At 41.7% G+C, this 21,657-nt stretch overlaps 1 protein-coding gene across 3 annotated transcripts in view; it reads left to right on the forward strand.

Moving 5' to 3' along the window:
• Window positions 1-21,657, forward strand: part of HVCN1 (hydrogen voltage gated channel 1) — a 188,302-nt gene that overhangs the window by 144,701 nt on the left and 21,944 nt on the right. For all 3 annotated transcript variants that reach the window (XM_053701723.1, XM_053701721.1, XM_053701722.1), the window contains 2 exons: window positions 6,901-7,132; window positions 9,100-9,212. In XM_053701723.1, the coding sequence (XP_053557698.1) occupies window positions 6,901-7,132; window positions 9,100-9,212 (345 nt within the window). The remainder of the gene's footprint in view (window positions 1-6,900; window positions 7,133-9,099; window positions 9,213-21,657) is intronic.

The following is a 21,657-nucleotide window of genomic DNA, read 5'->3' on the forward strand; positions in this document are numbered from 1 at the left end:
CTGTTTCCACCGGAGGTTACAACACGGTTCCGCATGGCTATATCTTTGGCGCTGGCGCACATGCATCTCCCGGGAGTGTACTTATGATATTTTCTGTGTTCCATTAACCGGGGCTCGTCAGGCGTGGGATCGCCTGCTGCAGTTCAGCCCTCCGGGGAGCAACTGCCCCTGAGGCCTCAGGGGGACAAGCTTGGGGGCCGGTGTTTTTATTTTTTTTTGTCCCGGCAGAGGTATGTTGTGCCTTTCGTTATAGACTGGCACTCCTTCGTGTTCTACTGAGGCACATTTTTTGCGTTGCTGAAGGATCCCACTCTTTATGGATCTGGGGATTCTAAGTCTTAATCTTCGACTGGCTTGCATGCATAGACATAAGGGGATGAAGTAATCTTCTTATAGTCTTTGTTATTTGTGTATCCTTTTCCAGTTCTGAGCTTGGAAGTCTCGGACCCCTGTTGGGCTGGTCCTGCGGGTCTGTACGTTCTTCGTGGGCAATAACCTACGGGTTGCCTTATTTTTTTTATTTTCATCTGGTGAGGATGATTTTTATTTGGTCTAAAGATCATGTTGTGGTGTGACTGTGATGTTTTGTTTCGGGAACTTTCTTCTCTGGAATTGATACTCGCGATTTTGTGGTTGCACTGTTTACAAAGGTCTGTCTGACTGTTCTTTATCCCTCCATCTCGGGGGAGACTCTATGTGGCCTTGGTTTCAGGCTGGTCCTGACTGGGTACAATACCTTCAGTCTTTAAGGCCTAGTACAGACGCGTGGTGCCTTTTTTATGGTCGGTTGGTCCGGTGAGGGTGCCTAGTGACCACAATATGCTTTGTGTTGTTTACTTGTTTTATTTTACAAGCTTTAACTAGCATCCTGAGAGGACTTGAGGGTCCATGGTTGCTTAGGGGCATGGGGGATTGCAGTCCTCATTCGCCTTTCAAGCTACTAGGCCGGGACTCCGTTGAGATCCGCAGCGACATGCTCAGTCGTTTCCGGGAACTAGAGTGTTCCTTCCCACTGTGGTTTGGAGGATTTAGGTCCTTCATACTGCCGTTTTTACGTTTTTGCCTTTCATGGTTCTTTTGGCAGTATCCTTTTAGGACTTGTTCCTTTTAGAGGTTCTCTTCCTTTGGGTCGAGACTTTCTGGACTTCGTCCATTTCTTCTGGCGGCTTTGGCCGCTTAATTAGGAAGTGAAGGTCGTGAGGCTATGTCTTCCTTCGGGAGGTAGTGGTCTCCATATCAGGGGCGATAGGAGGTGTTGTCTCTTTTTCCAAGCTTTTTGCTTAGGGGATGTTTTCTGCCTGGGTTCGGGGTGCTTTGCATTCTTCTCCATTGGGTGTGGTCCTCTGGAATGTTAATCTGAAAGGATTATGAAGACTAGCCTTTCTTTCTACTCTCTTTTGGGTGACTCTGTTCTCGTTCTCATTCCCCTTAGTGTTGCCCTTGGGGCCTTTGGGCTCAAGAGAAATTGCGTGACTTTGTCGCGGCCTAGCACCTTGTTTGGGGGGTGTTGTTCGCTAAAGGGGTTCTCTTCCCTTTGAGCTGGGAATTACGAGTGAGTCCTATACCCGTTCTCCAGGTTATCCGGTTCTCATCCCCTGTGAGTCTGATTGCTTTAGATGGGGTATCTTGTGTTCCCTGGGGGTGTTGTTAGTTCTAAGACGATTCTGGGCCCCGGGTCCAGGGTTCTTGTCTTGGATCTTTCTTCGGGATGTCACAGTTTTTTCAGGGGCCCTATGTTGCGACATAGGGTCTAGCTCATTAGGCTTGCAAGCAGGTAGGCCAGAGTTCTCATCACCTTCGGGTACTGGTTATAAACTTTAAGGCCTGACTTGTCCGTCAGACGGAGTGTGCTCCTCTTTATGGGTAGTTTTTTTTCCTCTGTTGGGTCAACAGTGGTGTCTGGATGATTTTTTCATTCGGTCAGTGTTTTGATCATACTATGGCTTCATGTCTTGTAGACATGTACACTGTTCTTATCTGTGACCTTCCCTTTTGAGGGGTTAGTTGGTCTTCCTTATGAGCTGGGGTTTCCTCTCTCTGGAGGGTCTTTGTCCTGCCCTGTGTGTAGGAGGTTGGATCAGGTGGCTTATTTCTGTAAGGGACAGCATCTGCTGCTCTGTGGGCTCTGTTCCACCTGTTGGAATTTGATCTCTCTACGTAGAGACTGTCTAAGAGAGCTGTGACAGGTCTTCCTACGGATCTATTGCACTTTTCTCTGTTCCAGGTCCCAGGTGGTTCTCCTTAGGAGTGCCTTATTTTGGAGGAGCGGCTTGGGTTGGCACCTGAGCTGTGTTGGTCTTTCTCTTCCCCCTGTCTATCAGACATGTCTGTTGCTTGGGCTGGTCCGGTGTAGGAGCAGGCTCTGAGATCTGTTGCTCTACGAAATTCGTCCTCGGAGCATTCGAGGTACGGTAAGTCTCTTGAGGTTTCTCCTTTCTCCATGGATTGTGGGAAGGACTGGTGGCTCTTAGATAGCCTGCGACGTTATCCACTGGTTAGAGGATACTTGGCAATCTATCTTCTGCTGCTTTCTGCTTGCCCTGCAAGTATTTAAGTTTCAGAGTCATTTTTACATGACTGCAGCGTGCATTGTTTTTGCTTCAGGTGTTGTTCGTCAGACCTACCTGAGCTTGCTGCACAAGGTTTTGTTTCCGAATATTTCGTATTTTTTGAGCTACCTTTTTGCGACTTGGGGACCTTTTTCTTCAGTTGCTTTTAGAGTATGGTTGCACTGTGTTAGGGGAAGATCCTCTCTGTTTCAGACTCCTGGCCTTACCCCGTGGTTTATGTATTTCTGGGGTCTGGGCATTGCCAGCCCTTGTTTCTATGAGACTGGTAGGTCTCTGTTGGTTTGGAGTTCCTTATGCTAGCTGGACAGCTAGCCCAGCATACTAATGTTCTGTGGCTACTCTGCTCTGTAGCAAACCGAGGGTTGCAAATTCGATCCCCAGTGAGGTCTACTTAGCCTTCCTCCTTTCGAGGTTGATAGGATGAGCAGCGCCTTGAGTCCCTTAAGGGGGATTAGTCGCGCTTTACAAGAACATTCATGTTTTTTCTGTGTCTTTTCTGTGGAAGAATACGGTAGCTTGTTCCCTCTCTTTAGTAAGGGGTGTGTTGTTTGAAGACCGACTGCTGTGTCTCCTGGAGGCTGTTGACTCAGTCGATTCTAGTTCCTGCGATCGCTAGCAAGGCTTGTGGACTATCTGCTGTCAGGGTCCTTGGGTCTTTTGTTTCAAGGTTGTTCTCTGCTTCGGACGAAGCGGGATGTTGTTGGGTAGGGTTTTTTCAGGCCTGGTGCCCTCAGAATGGGCCGCCTCTTGTACCCTCCCGTTTTTGCATTCAGTGTCCTCTATAGCTTGGGTATTGTTTTCCCAAAAGTACTGAATGCAGCTGTGGACTTTCCATTTATGAAGAAAAACTTAAATTATGCTTACCTGATAATTTTCTTTTCTTCAGATGGAAAGAGTCCACAGCTCCCCGCCCGTATTCTTCTGTGGGGCATCTGTTATTTTTTCTTCTGGCACCTTTTTCACACTGATCTTTCTTCTACTGTTCCTTGTTCCCTTGGCAGAATAACTGGGGGATGAGGGAAGTGGTGGAGCTATTTAAGCCTTTGGCTGGGGTGTCTTTGCCTCCTCCTGGTGGCCAGGTTCTGAATTCCCAAAAGTAATGAATGTAGCTGTGGACTCTTTCCATCTGAAGAAAATAAAATTATCAGGTAAGCATAATTTTAAGTTTTTGTTCATTATTATAAAGTAATTAACATCCAGCACTATATATAGCACAGTGTCTCAAGTTTATTCTCAGAGTTGCCATAAAACTGCCAATCAAATAGTTCAGTCAGATTGTAATTATTTTGCATAGAATAAGTGTTATTATTAAAGTGCCAACATATTACGCAGGGCTGAAACATTAGTATAAAGTTATGGGGTACAATAAACAGAAGACATAAACATAAATCGTACGCATACAGTTATGGGGTACAATAAACAGAAGACAATAACATAAATCGTACGTATAAAGTTAAGGGGTGCAATAAACAAAAGACATAAACATAAATTGTACGCATACAGTTATGGGGTACAATAAACAGAAGACATAAACATAAATAGTACGTATACAGTTATGGGGTACATAAACAATACAATAACATAAATCGTACGTATACAGTTATGGGGTACAATAAACAGAAGACATAAACATAAATCGTACGCATACAGTTATGGGGTGCAATAAACAAGACAATAACATAAATCGTACGTATACAGTTATGGGGTGCAATAAACAAGATAATAACATAAATCGTACGTATACAGTTATGGGGTACATAAACAATACAATAACATAAATCGTACGTATCAGTTATGGGGTACATAAACAATACAATAACATAAATCGCACGTATACAGTTATGGGATACAATAAACAAGACAATAACATAAATCGTACGTATCAGTTATGGGGTACATAAACAGTACAATAACATAAATCATACGTATACAGTTATGGGGTACATAAACAAGACAATAACATAAATCGCACGTATACAGTTATGGGGTACAATAAACAAGACAATAACATAAATCGCATGTATACAGTTATGGGGTACAATAAACAAGACAATAACATAAATCGTACGTATCAGTTATGGGGTACATAAACAATACAATAACATAAATCGTACGTATACAGTTATGGGGTACAATAACATAAATCGCACGTATACAGTTATGGGGTACAATAAACAAGACAATAACATAAATCGCATGTATACAGTTATGGGGTACAATAAACAAGACAATAACATAAATCGCACGTATACAGTTATGGGGTACAATAAACAAGACAATAACATAAATCGTACGTATACAGTTATGGGGTACAATAAACAAGACAATAACATAAATCGCACGTATACAGTTATGGGGTACAATAAACAAGGCAATAACATAAATCGTACGTATCAGTTATGGGGTACATAAACAAGACAATAACATAAATCGCACGTATACAGTTATGGGGTACAATAAACAAGACAATAACATAAATCGCATGTATACAGTTATGGGGTACAATAACATAAATCGTACGTATACAGTTATGGGGTACAATAAACAAGACAATAACATAAATCGTATGTATACAGTTATGGGGTACAATAAACAAGACAATAACATAAATCGTACGTATACAGTTATGGGGTACAATAAACAAGACAATAACATAAATCGCACGTATACAGTTATGGGGTACAATAAACAAGACAATAACATAAATCGTACGTATCAGTTATGGGGTACATAAACAGTACAATAACATAAATCATACGTATACAGTTATGGGGTACATAAACAAGACAATAACATAAATCGCACGTATACAGTTATGGGGTACAATAAACAAGACAATAACATAAATCGCATGTATACAGTTATGGGGTACAATGAACAAGACAATAACATAAATCGTACGTATCAGTTATGGGGTACATAAACAATACAATAACATAAATCGTACGTATACAGTTATGGGGTACAATAACATAAATCGCACGTATACAGTTATGGGGTACAATAAACAAGACAATAACATAAATCGCATGTATACAGTTATGGGGTACAATAAACAAGACAATAACATAAATCGCACGTATACAGTTATGGGGTACAATAAACAAGACAATAACATAAATCGCACGTATACAGTTATGGGGTACAATAAACAAGACAATAACATAAATCGTACGTATCAGTTATGGGGTACAATAAACAAGACAATAACATAAATCGCATGTGTACAGTTATGGGGTACAATAAACAAGACAATAACATAAATCGTACGTATACAGTTATGGGGTACAATAAACAAGACAATAACATAAATCGCACGTATACAGTTATGGGGTACAATAAACAAGGCAATAACATAAATCGTACGTATCAGTTATGGGGTACATAAACAAGACAATAACATAAATCGCACGTATACAGTTATGGGGTACAATAAACAAGACAATAACATAAATCGTACGTATACAGTTATGGGGTACAATAAACAAGACAATAACATAAATCGTATGTATACAGTTATGGGGTACAATAAACAAGACAATAACATAAATCGCACGTATACAGTTATGGGGTACAATAAACAAGACAATAACATAAATCGCATGTATACAGTTATGGGGTACAATAACATAAATCGTAAGGGTAGAGGTACCTGCCCTTGAGTCACTGTAAACCATCTTAACATAAAATGATCGATAGAACAGGTGGACTTGTGAGCTCACATTCTAAAGGTAAAGTAGTTGCTGTGCTCACTCATTTATTCAGTTTTTTTATGAAGGAACCATTTATCATTTAGTCTACATAATTATTTCTCCTTTATACTTGTTATATCTTAAAGGGACATTAAACACTTAATAAATGAATGCTTCATAGATAGAATGAAGCATTCAAAGAGAAGATTAGTCTGAGAATAACATTTAGATGTATTTGGTAAGGTTTCATTAGTTGTTTAAATAGTGACAAAATAAGTGTAAAGTTTTAGTGTCTGCTATGTTGTAACTGCTGTGGCCAATTAGGGACAGTTACTAAGAGTGTGCAGCCAATGGTTGTGTGGAATATAACAGTGTTCTGCACTTCCATTTCTAACAGGAACTGAAATGCTCACAATTTGAGAATGGAATTACAGGAAAAGGGGACAAAATAATTGATGAAAGTATATTGCATAGTTTCTATTTCTTATATATACGATTTATAATTTTATATTGTCATCTCAAAGTGTTTAATGTCCCTTTAAGTGTTTGCAATGTTTCGAAATGATTGGGTTTATTGTGCCACATTGTGAAAGATTTCTGCAGAAAACAGAAGCGCTTACATTTTTTTTCTTTCTTAGGTATTTCACTACATGAGTGTTTCTGTCCTGGCCTTCTTTATATTGGAAATTTTAGTGAAACTCTACGCATTCCGACTAGAATTTTTCCACCACAAGTTTGAGGTGTTTGATGCGGTTATTGTCATCATCTCATTTGTAATCGATGTTGTCTTTATCGCTCGGCATGAAGAGTTTAGTGCGGTGGGATTGCTAATTCTTCTTCGACTCTGGAGAGTAGTCAGAATTATAAATGGTGAATATTATTATTATTAATGGGATATGAAACCAAACAATGTCTTTTGGGATTCAGACAGAACATACAGTTTAAAAAAAGTTTCCAATTTACTTCTATTATCAAATTTACTTTGTTCCCATGATATTCTTTGTTGAAGAGATACCTAGGTATGCATCTGGAGCACTAAATGGCAGGAAATAGTGCTGCCATATAGTGCTCTTGCAAATTGATAACATTCTTGCAAAACTGCTGCCAAATAGTGCTCCAAATATGGGCTGACTCCAAAGCATACGTCCCTGCTTTTCAACACAAGATAACAAATTTATAATAGAAGTAAATTAGTTGTTGAAGATCAAATGCTCTATATCCTTTTACGGCTGGATAGACCATCAAGATTTAGCTGTTTGTAAAACATTGCATAGTTTTTCCATGGTTAAACCAGGCCTGTACAGCTCACAATGGCAATGCTGCCCTACACGTCTACAAGATGAATATACTTGGGAGATAAAATAGATGCGTTGCTGCCCTACACGTCTACAAGATGACTATACTACACGTCTATAAGATGAATATACTACACGTCTACAAGATGACTATACTACACGTCTACAAGATGAATATACTACACGTCTACAAGATAACTATACTACACGTCTACAAGATGAATATACTACACGTCTACAAGATAACTATACTACACGTCTACAAGATGAATATACTACACGTCTACAAGATGAATATACTACACGTCTACAAGATAACTATACTACACGTCTACAAGATGAATATACTACACGTCTACAAGATGACTATACTACACGTCTACAAGATGACTATACTACACGTCTACAAGATGACTATACTACACGTCTACAAGATGACTATACTACACGTCTACAAGATAACTATACTACACGTCTACAAGATGACTATACTACACGTCTACAAGATGAATATACTACACGTCTACAAGATAACTATACTACACGTCTACAAGATGATTATACTAGGGAGGTAAAATAGATTTGTACTGATGAAGCCAGAAAAGGAAGAGGTTCTGTGTATTGCAAGCAAAATCAAAGACTTATAATATATTCTAATTCTACCTAGACAAAGCATTGCTCCTTTGAAGTTTAATAAATGTTACATTTAGTAGCATTAAACGTTTACTCAAAGGCCGTTCAAGTGGGGCGGAAAATAAACATTTACTTGTGATTTCTCATGTGAAGAAGCAATTTTCAAAGTAAATTTTTATTTTGAGGTGCTGAGATTAGGAAAGAACATACAATTTTAAAAAATTATCCAACTTCTGTTATCAAATTTACTTCATTTTCTTGGTGACATTTGTTAAAGGAGCAGCACTGCATTACTGAAAGGTGAACATGTCAGGTGAGCAACGACAAGAAACCTATGTGCAGCTACTAGTCACCAGCTAGCTCCCAGTAGTACATTGCTCTTCCTGAGCTTACCTAGTTATGCTTTTTAACAAAATATACCTAATATGCTCTATCTGCATCATGAAAGTTTAATTTTGACTTTACTGTCCCTTTTAAATTAAAATAAACGTGAAGAACAGGGAGGCAGGCACTGCAGACAGGCATCGATTAAAAAATAACTTTTAATAAAAAATTGATAAGAGGACAAACAGACACAGATGTCTGACGCATTTCGCGCCCCCTAGCGGCGCTTATTCATAGACATAGTCTATTAAAAGTTATTTTTTAATCGATGCCGGTCTGCAGTGCCTGCCTCCCTGTTCTTCACGCTTACTTGCACTAGTGGCTTGGTTTTGCTACGGCACTCCGTTCCTTTGGAGACAGTTTGATAACCTTTACCAGCCGGGTTCACTTCCGGTTCAGCATTGCGAGATACGGATGTTGCTTGGATCGTCTCTCCATTGTTTGCATCAGTAAATTAAAATAAAGTATGTTTATTTTTTTTACTTTTCCAGTATTTGCACTAATTCTGTATTAACTGTTACACAGGTGTAATTGTGTCTATAAAGGCTAAATCAGAAGAAAAAGTGGGGAAACTACAAGAAGACAGAGAGGCCCTACTTGCAAAGGTCAATGAGTTGGAGCATCAGTGTGCTGAGAAGGTAACAGACATTCATTCCTTCCTTTTATGCAGCTTGACATCTACATCTGAAAGAGAAAAGGACAATATTTGGGAACTTGTGTGTGTTTGAGGGGTGTTTAGCTCCATCTCACAAGGGATGTAAAGAAACATAATTTATGCTTACCTGATAAATTCCTTTCTTCTGTAGTGTGATCAGTCCACGGGTCATCATTACTTGTGGGATATTAACTGCTCCCCTACAGGAAGTGCAAGAGGATTCACCCAGCAGAGTTGCTATATAGCTCCTCCCCTCTACGTCACCTCCAGTCATTCGACCAAGGACCAACGAGAAAGGAGAAGCCAAGGGTGTAGTGGTGACTGGAGTATAATTTAAAAAATATTTACCTGCCTTAAAAAACAGGGCGGGCCGTGGACTGATCACACTACAGAAGAAAGGAATTTATCAGGTAAGCATAAATTATGTTTTCTTCTGTTAAGTATGATCAGTCCACGGGTCATCATTACTTGTGGGATACCAATACCAAAGCAAAAGTACACGGATGACGGGAGGGATAGGCAGGCTCTTTATACAGAAGGAACCACTGCCTGAAGAACCTTTCTCCCAAAAATAGCCTCCGAGGAAGCAAAAGTGTCAAATTTGTAAAATTTGGAAAAAGTATGAAGCGAAGACCAAGTTGCAGCCTTGCAAATCTGTTCAACAGAGGCCTCATTCTTAAAGGCCCAAGTGGAAGCCACAGCTCTAGTGGAATGAGCTGGAATTCTTTCAGGAGGCTGCTGTCCAGCAGTCTCATAAGCTAAACGAATTATGCTACGAAGCCAAAAAGAGAGAGAGGTAGCAGAAGCTTTTTGACCTCTCCTCTGACCAGAGTAAACGACAAACAGGGAAGACGTTTGTCGAAAATCTTTAGTTGCCTGTAAATAAAATTTAAGGGCACGAACTACATCCAGATTGTGCAAAAGACGTTCCTTCCTCGAAGAAGGATTTGGGCACAAGGATGGAACAACAATCTCCTGATTGATATTCCTGTTAGTGACTACCTTAGGTAAGAACCCAGGCTTAGTACGCAGAACTACCTTATCCGAGTGAAAAATCAAATAAGGAGAATCACAATGTAAGGCTGATAACTCAGAGACTCTTCGAGCCGAGGAAATAGCCATTAAAAATAGAACTTTCCAAGATAACAACTTTATATCAATGGAATGAAGGGGTTCAAACGGAACACCCTGTAAAACGTTAAGAACAAGGTTTAAACTCCATGGTGGAGCCACAGCTTTAAACACAGGTTTAATCCTGGCCAAAGCCTGACAAAAAGCCTGAACGTCTGGAACTTCTGACAGACGCTTGTGTAACAGAATGGACAGAGCTGAGATCTGTCCCTTTAAGGAACTAGCGGATAACCCCTTTTCTAAACCTTCTTGTAGAAAAGACAATATCCTAGGAATCCTAACCTTACTCCAAGAGTAACCTTTGGATTCGCACCAATATAGGTATTTACGCCATATTTTATGGTAAATCTTTCTGGTAACAGGCTTCCTAGCCTGTATTAAGGTATCAATAACTGACTCAGAAAAACCACGCTTTGATAAGATCAAGCGTTCAATTTCCAAGCAGTCAGCTTCAGAGAAGTTAGATTTTGATGTTTGAAAGGACCCTGAATCAGAAGGTCCTGTTTCAGAGGTAACGACCAAGGTGGACAGAATGACATGTCCACCAGATCTGTATACCAAGTCCTGCGTGGCCATGCAGGCGCTATTAGAATCACTGATGCTTTCTCCTGTTTGATTCTGGCAATCAATCGAGGAAGCATCGGGAAAGGTGGAAACACATGAGCCATCCTGAAGGTCCATGGTGCTGTCAAGGCATCTATCAGGACCGCTCCCGGATCCCTGGATCTGGACCCGTAGCACGGAAGCTTGGCGTTCTGTCGAGACGCCATGAGATCTATCCCCCGGATGAAAAGTCTGACGACTTAAGAAATCCGCCTCCCAGTTCTCCACTCCCGGGATGTGGATTGCAGACAGGTGGCAAGAGTGAGACTCTGCCCAGCGAATTATCTTCGATACTTCCATCATTGCTAGGGAGCTTCTTGTCCCTCCCTGATGGTTGATATAAGCTACAGTCGTGATGTTGTCCGACTGGAACCTGATGAACCCCCGAGATGCTAACTGGGGCCAAGCCAGAAGAGCATTGAGGACTGCTCTCAATTCCAGAATGTTTATTGGAAGAAGACTCTCCTCCTGATTCCATAGTCCCTGAGCCTTCAGAGAATTCCAGACAGCGCCCCAACCTAGTAGGCTGGCGTCTTTTGTTACAATTGACCAGTCTGGCCTGCTGAATGGCATTCCCCTGGACAGATGTGGCCGATAAAGCCACCATAGAAGAGAATTTCTGGTCTCTTGAATGGAATGAAGGACACGGCATGCACTTTGAAGTTTTGTTAACCTGTCCTCTGTCAGGTAAATCTTCATTTCTACAGAATCTATCAGAGTCCCCAGGAAGGGAACTCTTGTGAGTGGAAAGAGAGAACTTTTCTCTTCGTTCACTTTCCATCCATGCGACCTTAGAAATGCCAGTACTATCTCTGTATGAGATTTGGCAGTTTGAAAGCTTGAAGCTTGTATCAGTATGTCGTCTAAGTACGGAGCTACTGAAATTCCTCGCGGTCTTAGTACCGCCAGAAGAGTGCCCAGAACCTTTGTGAAGATTCTTGGAGCCGTAGCCAGTCCGAATGGAAGAGCTACAAACTGGTAATGCCTGTCTAAAAAGGCAAACCTTAGATACCGGTAATGACTTCTGTGAATCGGTATGTGAAGGTAAGCATCCTTTAAATCCACTGTGGTCAAGTACTGACCCTCTTGGATCATGGGCAAAATTGTTCGAATAGTTTCCATCTTGAACGATGGAACTCTTAGGAATTTGTTTAGGATCTTTAAATCCAAGATTGGCCTGAAGGTTCCCTCTTTTTTGGGAACTACAAACAGATTTGAGTAAAACCCTTGTCCTTGTTCCAACCGCGGAACTGGATGGATCACTCCCATTAATAAAAGATCTTGTACGCAGCGTAGAAACGCTTCCTTCTTTGTTAGGTTTGTTGACAACCTTGACAGATGAAATCTCCCTCTTGGGGGAGAGGATTTGAAGTCCAGAAGGTATCCCTGAGATATGATCTCTAACGCCCAGGGATCCTGAACATCTCTTGCCCAAGCCTGGGCGAAGAGGGAAAGTCTGCCCCCCACTAGATCCGGTCCCGGATCGGGGGCCCTCAATTCATGCTGTCTTAGGGGCAGCAGCAGGTTTTCTGGCCTGTTTGCCCCTGTTCCAGGACTGGTTAGGTTTCCAGCCTTGTCTGTAGCGAGCAACAGCTCCTTCCTGTTTTGGTGCAGAGGAAGTTGATGCTGCTCCTGCTTTGAAATTACGAAAGGAACGAAAATTGGACTGTCTAGCCTTGGCTTTGGCCTTGTCCTGAGGCAGGGCATGACCTTTACCTCCTGTAATGTCATCAATAATCTCTTTCAAGCCGGGCCCGAATAAGGTCTGCCCTTTGAAAGGAATATTAAGCAATTTAGATTTAGACGTAACATCAGCTGACCAGGATTTTAGCCACAGAGCTCTGCGTGCCTGAATGGCGAATCCTGAATTTTTAGCCGCAAGTTTAGTTAAATGTACTACGGCATCTGAAATAAATGAATTAGCTAACTTAAGGAATTTAAGTTTGTGTGTGATGTCATCTAGTGTGGATGATTGAAGTGTCTCTTCCAGAGACTCAAACCAAAATGCTGCTGCAGCCGTGACAGGCGCAATACATGCAAGAGGTTGCAATATAAACCCTTGTTGAACAAACATTTTCTTAAGGTAACCCTCTAATTTTTTATCCATTGGATCTGAAAAAGCACAGCTATCCTCCACTGGGATAGTGGTACGCTTAGCTAAAGTAGAAACTGCTCCCTCCACCTTAGGGACCATTTGCCATAAGTCCCGTGTGGCGGCGTCTATTGGAAACATTTTTCTGAATATAGGAGGGGGTGAGAAAGGCACACCGGGTCTATCCCACTCCTTAGTAACAATGTCAGTAAGTCTCTTAGGTATAGGAAAAACGTCAGTACTCGTCGGTACCGCAAAATATTTATCCAACCTACACATTTTTCTTCTGTTATGTGTGATCAGTCCACGGGTCATCATTACTTCTGGGATATAACTCCTCCCCAACAGGAAATGCAAGAGGATTCACCCAGCAGAGCTGCATATAGCTCCTCCCCTCTACGTCAGTCCCAGTCATTCTCTTGCACCCAACGACTAGATAGGATGTGTGAGAGGACTATGGTGATTATACTTAGTTTTTATGACTTCAATCAAAAGTTTGTTATTTTAAAATAGCACCGGAGCGTGTTATTACTTCTCTGGCAGAGTTTGAGGAAGAATCTGTCAGAGTTTTTTACTATGATTTTAACCGGAGTAGTTAAGATCATATTGCTGTTCTCGGCCATCTGAGGGAGGTAAAGGCTTCAGATCAGGGGACAGCGGGCAGATGAATCTGCATTGAGGTATGTAGCAGTTTTTATTTTCTGAATGGAATTGATGAGAAAATCCTGCCATACCGTTAAAATGACATGTATGTATACACTTCAGTATTCTGGGGATGGTATTTCACCGGAACTACTCTGTTAAAGGTCACTAATCCTTTTTAATAACTATTTATCATGTTAAACGTTTTTGCTGGAATGTAGAATCGTTTACATTGCTGAGGTACTGTGTGAATAAATATTTGGGCATTATTTTCCACTTGGCAGTTTTTTTGCTTTAATTGTGACAGTTTCGTTTCTCCTCACTGCTGTGTGGGAGAGGGAGGGGCCGTTTTTGGCGCTCTTTGCTACGCATCAAAAAATACCAGTCAGTTACTTTTATATTTCCTGCATGATCCGGTTCATCTCTGATAGATCTCAGGGGTCTTCAAACTTCTTTGAAGGGAGGTAAATTCTCTCAGCAGAGCTGTGAGAATTCTTATAGTGACTGTGAATAAAAACGTTGCTTTGTATTTTTTATGTCAAATTTAATTATTGTTATTTTCTAATGGGAACAAACCTTTGCTAAAAGTTTTGTTGTTTTAAAGTTTGATGCTATAACTGTTTTTTTCAGTTCATTATTTCAACTGTCATTTAATCGTTAGTACCTCTTTGAGGCACAGTACGTTTTTTGCTAAAAAAGATTATAACCAAGTTGTAAGTTTTTTGCCAGTGTGTTAAACATGTCTGACTCAGAGGAAGATATCTGTGTCATTTGTTCCAATGCCAAGGTGGAGCCCAATAGAAATTTATGTACTAACTGTATTGATGCTACTTTAAATAAAAGTCAATCTGTACAATGTGAACAAATTTCACCAAACAGCGAGGGGAGAGTTATGCCGACTAACTCGCCTCACGCGGCAGTACCTGCATCTCCCGCCCGGGAGGTGCGTGATATTTTGGCGCCTAGTACATCTGGGCGGCCATTACAGATAACATTACAAGATATGGCTACTGTTATGACTGAAGTTTTGTCTAAATTACCAGAACTAAGAGGCAAGCGTGATCACTCTGGGGTGAGAACAGAGTGCGCTGACAATGCTAGGGCCATGTCTGATACTGCGTCACAGCTCGCAGAGCATGAGGACGGAGAGCTTCATTCTGTGGGTGACGGTTCTGATCCAAACAGATTGGACTCAGATATTTCAAATTTTAAATTTAAATTGGAGAACCTCCGTGTATTACTAGGGGAGGTCTTAGCAGCTCTCAACGATTGTAACACCGTTGCAATACCAGAGAAACTGTGTAGGTTGGATAAATACTTTGCGGTACCCGGCGAGTACTGACGTTTTTCCTATACCTAAGAGACTAACTGAAATTGTTACTAAGGAGTGGGATAGACCCGGTGTGCCGTTCTCACCCCCTCCAATATTTAGAAAGATGTTTCCAATAGACGCCACCACTCGGGACTTATGGCAAACGGTCCCCAAGGTGGAGGGAGCAGTTTCTACTTTAGCTAAGCGTACCACTATCCCGGTGGAGGATAGCTGTGCTTTCTCAGATCCAATGGATAAAAAATTAGAGGGTTACCTTAAGAAAATGTTTGTTCAACAAGGTTTTATATTACAACCCCTTGCATGTATCGCGCCGATTACGGCTGCGGCAGCATTTTGGATTGAGTCGCTTGAAGAGAACCTTAGTTCATCTACGCTAGACGACATTACGGACAGGCTTAGAGTCCTTAAACTAGCTAATTCCTTCATTTCGGAGGCCGTAGTACATTTAACCAAACTTACGGCTAAGAACTCAGGATTCGCCATACAGGCACGTAGGGCGCTGTGGCTAAAATCCTGGTCAGCTGATGTTACTTCTAAGTCCAAATTACTTAATATACCTTTCAAGGGGCAGTCTTTATTTGGGCCCGGTTTGAAAGAGATTATCGCTGACATTACGGGAGGTAAGGGCCACGCCCTACCTCAAGACAAAGCCAAAGCTAAGGCTAGACAGTCTAATTTTCGTCCCTTTCGGAACTTCAAAACAGGAGCAGCATCAACCTCCACTGCACCAAAACAGGAAGGAGCTGTTGCTCGTTACAGGCAAGGCTGGAAGCCTAACCAGTCCTGGAACAAGAGCAAGCAGGCCAGGAAACCTGCTGCTGCCCCAAAGACAGCATGAACCGAGAGCCCCCGATCCGGGACCGGATCTAGTGGGGGGCAGACTCTCTCTCTTCGCCCAGGCCTGGGCAAGAGATGTTCAGGATCCCTGGGCACTAGAGATCATATCTCAGGGATACCTTCTAGACTTCAAATTATCTCCCCCAAGAGGGAGATTTCATCTGTCAAGGTTGTCAACAAACCAGATAAAGAAAGAAGCGTTTCTACGCTGCGTACAAGATCTGTTAATAATGGGAGTGATCCATCCGGTTCCGCGGTCGGAACAAGGACAAGGGTTCTACTCAAACCTGTTTGTGGTTCCCAAAAAAGAGGGAACTTTCAGGCCAATCTTAGATTTAAAGATTCTAAACAAATTCCTAAGAGTTCCATCGTTCAAAATGGAAACTATTCGGACAATCTTACCCATGATCCAAGAGGGTCAGTACATGACCACAGTGGATTTAAAGGATGCTTACCTTCACATACCGATCCACAAAGATCATCACCGGTATCTAAGGTTTGCCTTCTTAGACAGGCACTACCAGTTTGTAGCTCTTCCATTCGGATTGGCTACGGCTCCAAGAATCTTCACAAAGGTTCTGGGTGCCCTTCTGGCGGTACTAAGACCGCGAGGGATTTCGGTAGCTCCATACCTAGACGACATTCTAATACAAGCTTCAAGCTTTCAAACTGCCAAGTCTCATACAGAGTTAGTTCTGGCATTTCTAAGGTCGCATGGATGGAAAGTGAACGAAAAGAAGAGTTCTCTTTTTCCTCTCACAAGAGTTCCATTCTTGGGGACTCTTGTAGATTCTGTAGAAATGAAGATTTACCTGACAGAGGACAGGTTAACAAAGCTTCAAAATGCATGCCGTGTCCTTCATTCCATTCAACACCCGTCAGTAGCTCAATGCATGGAGGTGATCGGCTTAATGGTAGCGGCAATGGACATAGTACCTTTTGCACGCCTACACCTCAGACCTCTGCAATTATGCATGCTAAGTCAGTGGAATGGGGATTACTCAGATTTGTCCCCTACTCTGAATCTGAATCAAGAGACCAGAAATTCTCTTCTATGGTGGCTTCATCGGCCACACCTGTCCAGGGGGATGCCATTCAGCAGGCCAGACTGGACAATTGTAACAACAGACGCCAGCCTACTAGGTTGGGGCGCTGTCTGGAATTCTCTGAAGGCTCAGGGACTATGGAATCAGGAGGAGAGTCTCCTTCCAATAAACATTCTGGAATTGAGGGCAGTTCTCAACGCCCTTCTAGCTTGGCCCCAATTAACAACTCGGGGGTTCATCAGGTTTCAGTCGGACAACATCACGACTGTAGCTTACATCAACCATCAGGGAGGGACAAGAAGCTCCCTAGCAATGGTGGAAGTATCAAAGATAATTCGCTGGGCAGAGTCTCACTCTTGCCACCTGTCAGCAATCCACATCCCGGGAGTGGAGAACTGGGAGGCGGATTTCTTGAGTCGTCAGACTTTTCATCCGGGGGAGTGGGAACTTCATCCGGAGATCTTTGCCCAAATACTTCAACGTTGGGGCAAACCAGAGATAGATCTCATGGCGTCTCGCCAGAACGCCAAACTTCCTCGCTACGGGTCCAGATCCAGGGATCCGGGAGCGGTTCTGATAGATGCTTTGACAGCACCTTGGGACTTCGGGATGGCTTATGTGTTTCCACCCTTTCCGCTGCTTCCTCGATTGATTGCCAAAATCAAGCAGGAGAGAGCATCAGTGATTCTAATAGCGCCTGCATGGCCACGCAGGACTTGGTATGCAGATCTAGTGGACATGTCATCCTGTCCGCCTTGGTCTCTACCTCTAAGACAGGACCTTCTGATACAGGGTCCATTCAAACATCAAAATCTAACTTCTCTGAAGCTGACTGCTTGGAAATTGAACGTTTGATTTTATCAAACCGTGGTTTTTCTGAGTCGGTTATTGATACCCTGATACAGGCTAGGAAGCCTGTTACCAGAAAGATTTACCATAAAATATGGCGTAAATACCTATACTGGTGCGAATCCAAACATTACTCCTGGAGTAAGGTTAGGATCTCTAGGATATTGTCTTTTCTACAAGAAGGGTTAGAAAAGGGTTTATCAGCTAGTTCATTAAAGGGACAGATTTCAGCTCTGTCCATCTTGTTACACAGGCGTCTGTCAGAAAATCCAGACGTCCAGGCTTTTTGTCAGGCTTTAGCTAGGATCAAGCCTGTGTTTAAAGCTGTTGCTCCGCCATGGAGTTTAAACTTAGTTCTTAACGTTTTACAGGGTGTTCCATTTGAACCCCTTCATTCCATTGATATAAAATTGTTATCTTGGAAAGTTCTGTTTTTAATGGCTATTTCCTCGGCTCGAAGAGTCTCTGAGTTATCAGCCTTACATTGTGATTCTCCTTATCTGATTTTTCACTCAGACAAGGTAGTTCTGCGTACTAAACCTGGGTTCTTACCTAAGGTGGTCACTAACAGGAATATCAATCAAGAGATTGTTGTTCCATCCTTGTGTCCAAATCCTTCTTCAAAGAAGGAACGTCTTCTACACAATCTGGATGTAGTTCGTGCCCTCAAGTTCTACTTGCAGGCAACTAAAGATTTTCGCCAAACTTCTTCCCTGTTTGTCGTTTATTCTGGACAGAGGAGAGGTCAAAAAGCTTCTGCTACCTCTCTCTCTTTTTGGCTTCGTAGCATAATACGTTTAGCCTATGAGACTGCTGGTCAGCAGCCTCCTGAAAGAATTACAGCTCACTCCACTAGAGCTGTGGCTTCCACTTGGGCCTTCAAGAATGAGGCCTCTGTTGAACAGATTTGCAAGGCTGCAACTTGGTCTTCGCTTCATACTTTTTCCAAATTTTACAAATTTGACACTTTTGCTTCATCGGAGGCTATTTTTGGGAGAAAGGTTCTTCAGGCAGTGGTTCCTTCTGTATAATGAGCCTGCCTATCCCTCCCGTCATCCGTGTACTTTTGCTTTGGTATTGGTATCCCAGAAGTAATGATGACCCGTGGACTGATCACACATAACAGAAGAAAACATAATTTATGCTTACCTGATAAATTCCTTTCTTCTGTTGTGTGATCAGTCCACGGCCCGCCCTGTTTTAAGGCAGGTAAATATCTTTTAAATTATACTCCAGTCACCACTTCACCCTTGGTTACTCCTTTCTCGTTGATTCTTGGTCGAATGACTGGGACTGACGTAGAGGGGAGGAGCTATATGCAGCTCTGCTGGGTGAATCCTCTTGCATTTCCTGTTGGGGAGGAGTTATATCCCAGAAGTAATGATGACCCGTGGACTGATCACACAACAGAAGAAAGGAATTTATCAGGTAAGCATAAATTATGTTTTTCTGGGATTGCAACTGTGTTACAATCATTCAGAGCCGCTAATACCTCCCCTAGTAACACACGGAGGTTCTCAAGCTTAAATTTAAAATTTGAAATGTCTGAGTCCAGTTTATTTGGATCAGAACCGTCACCCACAGAATGAAGCTCTCCGTCTTCATGTTCTGCAAACTGTGACGCAGTATCAGACATGGCCCTTGCATTATCAGCGCACTCTGTTCTCATCCCAGAGTGATCACGTTTACCTCTTAGTTCTGGTAGTTTAGCCAAAACTTCAGTCATAACAGTAGCCATATCTTGTAATGTGATTTGTAATGGCCGCCCAGATGCACTCGGCGCTACAATATCACGCACCTCCTGAGCGGGAGATGCAGGTACTGACACGTGAGGCGAGTTAGTCGGCATAACTCTCCCCTCGTTGTTTGGTGAAATATGTTCAATTTGTACAGATTGACTATTTTTTAAAGTAGCATCAATACATTTAGTACATAAATTTCTATTGGGCTCCACTTTGGCATTAACACATATAGCACAGAGATATTCCTCTGAATCAGACATGTTTAACACACTAGCAAATAAACAGCAACTTGGAAATACTTTTCAAAGTAATTTACAAATAATATGAAAACGAACTGTGCCTTTAAGAAGCACAGAAAAATATTATAACAGATAAAATAATTAAGTTATAGCATCAATCTTTGTCAGAATATACAGTTTTAGCAAAGGATTGTTCCCCTCAGCAAATGATAACTAACCCAGGCAGCAGAAAAAAATACACAAATAAACGTTTTTTATATCACAGTCAATACAATCAGCACAGCTCTGCTGTATGATTACTTCCCTCAAAAAAGACTCTTGAGATCCCTGAACTCTGTAGAGATGAACCGGAACATGCAGGAAGAAAATGAACCTCTGACTGAGTTTTTCTGATGCATAGTGAAAGCACCAAAATGGCCCCTCCCCCACACACATAACAGTGAGAGGGATCAGTGAACTGCTCTAATTTAAATCAAAACTATTGCCAAGTGGAAAAAAAGTGCCCAAAACATTTTTTCACCCAGTACCTCAGAGAAAAAAACGTTTTTACATGCCAGCAAAAAAACATTTTACCTCAATAATTAATTGTCATTTAAAACCTATTGCAAGTCCCTGCAAAATAGGTTAAGTCTATGTATACAGTTTAAAAGCCAGAGAAGTACCATTTCCCAGAAAACTGAAGTGTAAAATATACATACATGACAGCCTGATATCAGCTACATCTACTGCATTTAAGGCTGAGTTTACATTATAACGGTATGGCAGGATTTTCTCATCAATTCCATGTCAGAAAATAATAAGCTGCTACATACCTCTTTGCAGATTAATCTGCCTGCTGTCCCCTGATCTGAAGTTTACCTCTCCTCAGATGGCCGAGAAACAGCAATATGATCTTAACTACTCCGGCTAAAATCATAGAAAAACTCAGGTAGATTCTTCTTCAAATTCTACCAGAGAAGGAATAACACACTCCGGTGCTATTATAAAATAACAAACTTTTGATTGAAGATATAAAAACTAAATATATCACCATAGTCCTCTCACACATCCTATCTAGTCGTTGGGTGCAAGAGAATGACTGGAGGTGACGTAGAGGGGAGGAGCTATATAGCAACTCTGCTGGGTGAATCCTCTTGCACTTCCTGTAGGGGAGCAGTTAATATCCCACAAGTAATGATGACCCGTGGACTGATCACACTTAACAGAAGAAATATAGGATTTAAGCAGATATGTAGCCTGTAAACAAAGGGGACAAAAGCATTGTTATTCTCATCATATGAAGAAAAGTCAGCATTATTCTGTGCATTTAAGGGACAGTCTACACTAATAACATACTTAGTTTTCTATATAATCCTCCTGCACCGTGTTACGCTAGAAAGTCTATACAGCAATTTACACTTTTCCAGCAGCATCTTGCTGAATAAAATAGCTGCGAAATTCCTCCTATGCTGCAAGCATGACATTATCATTCCTCCTTAGTAAGTGGGTGCTGGTGTATAGTATGGACTCGCAAATAATCTTGTTCATGCTTGATCTGTGTTTTGCGCATGCGCTCTGTAGACATGTGACTTATCACTCCATATATGCAAAGAAGCAAAGTACATAGCAGGAAGATTTCATACTACACTGAAAACGTTCCCCTGCACGTCTGCTATTGACTGGTGAATAGTCGAGCACAGCGCCTGCAGAATGACGAACGCACTACGTTGTGACATCATGATGCATACTGGGCATGAGTATAACGAAGAAAAAAAGAAAAGCACACTTATAGGAAAGGAGGAGGAGGAGTTTGGCGCCCATTTTATTCAGCAAGATGCCACTGGAAAAGTTTTAAAATGTGTAAATTGCTGTACAGACTTTATAACATTACACAGTACAGGATTGTCCAGGGGGAATATATAGGAAACTGTAAGT

Source organism: Bombina bombina, chromosome 2 (genome assembly GCF_027579735.1).
Source record: "Bombina bombina isolate aBomBom1 chromosome 2, aBomBom1.pri, whole genome shotgun sequence".
Classification (NCBI taxonomy): domain Eukaryota; kingdom Metazoa; phylum Chordata; class Amphibia; order Anura; family Bombinatoridae; genus Bombina; species Bombina bombina.